A 3,479-nucleotide genomic window follows, 5' to 3' on the forward strand; every position below is an offset into this window, starting at 1 on the left:
CGTCACCCGTCCAGGTTCTGGTTTATCCCTGAGCCTGGATGCCCAAACCCTGCCCCTCTGTTCCTCAGCTGCAGGAGCTTTAAGTCTTCCCCTCTTCCATCTGCCTTTAAGCTTTCTCAGAAGATGCCCTTCCCCTTCCCGAGCCCGTGCCAGTGCCATTTGCCATTCCCAAGCTGCCTCTGCAAATTCCCCCGGCTCTCCCCTTGTGCTCTGCCTGGATTCCTGGAATAACTCCGAGTGCAGAGGCACCCGCCCAGCAGCACGGAGCTGTCTAGGAACAGACGGGCTGTGCCTCATCCCACAGCCGCAGAGGCCCCCCCAGTGTTGTCCGCTGTCGTTGTCCCCTGTCGTTTTGCTGACGACGTTCGTTGTTTTGCAGGTGGTCCCTTCCCATGGTGATGTCCATCACGCACCGGGGCACCGGCGTCGCGCTCAGCCTAGGTGCGTCCATCTCCCGCCCGCTCATGGTGACGGAGGGTGGGGGCTGCGGGCAGGAAGACCCCTCTGGTTTGGAGACATGACTGCGGGCAGATGTTTCCTCCCCAGCTTCAGCACCGGGTTTTCTCCTGGGAAAGCTGCACTTTGTCCTCTGCTTTCTCTGTCCCCTGAATATTTCCCCATCCCCGTTTCTCTGTCCCCTGAATATTCCCCCATCCCCATTTCTCTGTCCCCTGAATATTCCCCCATCCCCGTTTCTCTGTCCCCTGAATATTTCCCCCTCCCTGTTTCTCTATCCCTGGGTCCCGTTGTTTTGCGAATGGCTCCAGTCCTACAAAGGGAGCGATGCTCCCCCGTAAGGAAAAGCCTTCACAGCCTTCGCAGCGCTGTGGCCTGGCCCGGCTACTTTCTCCTGGGCCTCCCCCAGCCTGGACAAGGCCGATGGGCTGCTCCTTTTCTCACCCCGTCTCTTCTGGGGCTGTTTTTTGCTGGTTTACCCGTACAGGAGACCCCATGTGAGGGCAGGACTGACAGGCAGGCAGCACTCTGAGGATTTTCCTTAGCGCAGGGGGAATTTTTCAGCTGCCTGGGAGCGGCTGCTACTTTCCCAGAGATTCCGGTGGGGTAGAAGGTGGTGCCAGCATCAAAACCGATAAACTCCCTCCAGCAATTTGACTTGCATGGTTTGACTGCGTGATAGGACTGCGAAAGGCTGTTTTACTTCCGTTAATGTCCTCTCATGGCAGTGGGAAGGTGGGCTGAGGAGCTGGGCTCCCAGAAAAGGGCACCCATGGGCCCTCCTGCTCCCGTCTGCGCGGCACAGCCCTGGCGAGGACTCGGCTCGGCTCCCCCCAGCTCTGCTCCCCCCAGGCTGGCCGGCTTGTGCCCAGCTCTGCCGTGCGAAGAGCAGCGTGAATCCTCTGCAGAGAGCTGTCGCCTTTCTGCTCCGATCCATCAGCCTCTGCTGGAGGGGAAATCGTCCCCTTCGTGGGCGGATCGAGCACGAAGGAACATCACTTCTGCCCACCACAGCTCAGCAGCTGGGAGAAGGAGGGGGAAGTGTATCAGCTCCTCTCCTTCAAGGCCTATAATTACAGGAGCCTCTTGGCTTCCTGCGCTTCTTGCCGGGCGAACACAAAGGCCGTATAGGAGACAAGTGGCTGAGCGAGGAAGCAGCTGGTTGACTCGTGCCGGCTGAGGCTAAAACGATTGTGCCGCAGTGCAATCAGGCGCTATTGAGTGGAGGGCGAATCGCGACTCGGCTGACTGCTGGCTGCGATCGTTCCTGTCCTGTTGGCAACACCATCTGGAGAAACCTTCTTGGCCTAGAAAGGAGGAGGAGAAGCTGCCGCAGCTCCTGCAGCGAGCGCAGCCGTGTCTGTCGGGCTGTCGCTTTGTCTGCCGGCTCCTGGGGTGCTGGGCTGGTCCCCGCTGCGGCAGCCTCGCTGCGTCGCTGCCTGTGTCAGGGGCTGGCAGCGGAGGGGTTTCTGTCCCGAGGCGTGGGTCTGGGGACTGTGGTGAAAGCTGCCACCTCACATTTCCAAACTTTGTTGTCCCTTTAGCCTTGAATTTGGGTGGGTTTGGCTGCAACAGCGTGAGCTCAGGCCAGTTTGGTCCCTGGGTGTTGTGTGAGTAACGCAGCCCCCAGTGTGCGGGACCCAGATTTGGGGTGTTGCTGCCCCAGTTTGGCTCCTCGGCACCCCAGTGAGAGTCAGCACCCCAGTGAGGGTCCTTGGCACCCTAGGGTGTGTTGTCACAGTGACGCCGGTGCTGCCATCAGACAGACAGAGCCCCTCTCCCTCCTCCCTCCTCATGAACTGGTGGTGGGTCACCCTGTGTCACCAAACCAGGGACGCAGCGGTGGCCCTGGGGCTTTTTGTGGGGTCACCGTTCTGCCAGCCTGACATGGGGCTTTGTCTTTCCAGGGGTCTCCCTCTTCAGCCTGGCCGCGCTGGTGCTCCCGGAGCACTTTCCGCACTACCTGGCCATGGTGAAGTCGCTCAGCCTGGGGCCCGCTCTCATCTACTCGGCTAAGTTTGCTCTGGCGTTCCCCTTCTCCTACCACACCTGGAACGGGATCCGGCACCTTGTGAGTAGCCTCTGCAAGGGGCCGGGAGGGCAAGGCAAGCGTCTGTGGTGCCTGGGAAGGTGCCCTTGGAAATCTGCCACTTGAGTGCTTCAGAACCTCAGTGCTATTTTTGGGTACAAGTTGCAAAGAGTGTCGCTACGCCAGTACTTCACTGGGCGGCTGAAGCATCCCCCCGCATCTCCTCGGCTGTGGGAGACACACGAGGGGTGACGGGAGCAGCGTTAGAGCTGGGGGATGCGTCCGCAGAGCCACGGGCTCGAGCCCTGAAGTGCCACTTGTTGCCCATTACCTCACCCTTGTCACACAGCCGTTGTGCTGTGACCTCCCCGGTGCTTTACGGTGTGTAATGAGCCCAGAAGACGCGTGGCAGAGGATGGGGGATGGCGCTGCCTGCGCAGAAAGTAACCTGCGATGTTTGCCCCGGGCTGAAGCGAGGAACAGGCAGCTGCTCCGCTCAGCCGAGCTTCCTGTGTTTGACGAGGGAGGGGAGCTGAGAGTTTCTTGCTGGGAACAGTACGAGCCGTGCTGCTTTTTGTAGTTGGTTTTGTTTTCTGTAGCTTGGGTTTCACGGGAGCAAATTGCAAAGGCAGCTGGCCCGGAGCGTGACACGATCCTTCTGCTCTGGGTGGCGGGACGTCACGTGCGGAGCTGTGCTGCAGACGTGGGCTCGTGCTGCGGGCGCTGATGGCTTCCAGTGTTTCCAGCGTGGAAACATGGGACTCGAGCGCTGCTGGATGTTGTATCCTGTACCCGGAGCAGCTCGTGTCAGGGTGCTGGATGCTCCTGGCCAGGCTGCTGGGGCAATCAGCAGCCGCGTGCTGCGAGAGGAGCCCCCCCGCAGGTCCTCGGGGCGGGTGGTGGCCGGCCGGCAGTGCTGCGGGTGCTTGTTATCTGCTTTCCGAGCACTGTGTCTGACGAGGTCTCGGAGCATGGACCGGCAGGAGGCTGGGCC

The 3,479-nt window shown here is 60.6% G+C and overlaps 1 protein-coding gene across 1 annotated transcript in view; it reads left to right on the plus strand.

Moving 5' to 3' along the window:
• SDHC (succinate dehydrogenase complex, subunit C, integral membrane protein, 15kDa) overlaps nt 1-3,479 on the plus strand; it is a gene marked incomplete at its 5' end in the record, with an annotated part of 4,872 nt that overhangs the window by 281 nt on the left and 1,112 nt on the right. The window contains 2 exons of the mRNA XM_010076129.1: nt 380-441; nt 2,364-2,527. Coding sequence (XP_010074431.1) covers nt 380-441; nt 2,364-2,527 — 226 coding nt within the window. The remainder of the gene's footprint in view (nt 1-379; nt 442-2,363; nt 2,528-3,479) is intronic.

Source organism: Pterocles gutturalis, unplaced genomic scaffold (genome assembly GCF_000699245.1).
Source record: "Pterocles gutturalis isolate BGI_N339 unplaced genomic scaffold, ASM69924v1 scaffold14368, whole genome shotgun sequence".
NCBI classification, from domain to species: Eukaryota; Metazoa; Chordata; class Aves; order Pterocliformes; family Pteroclidae; genus Pterocles; species Pterocles gutturalis.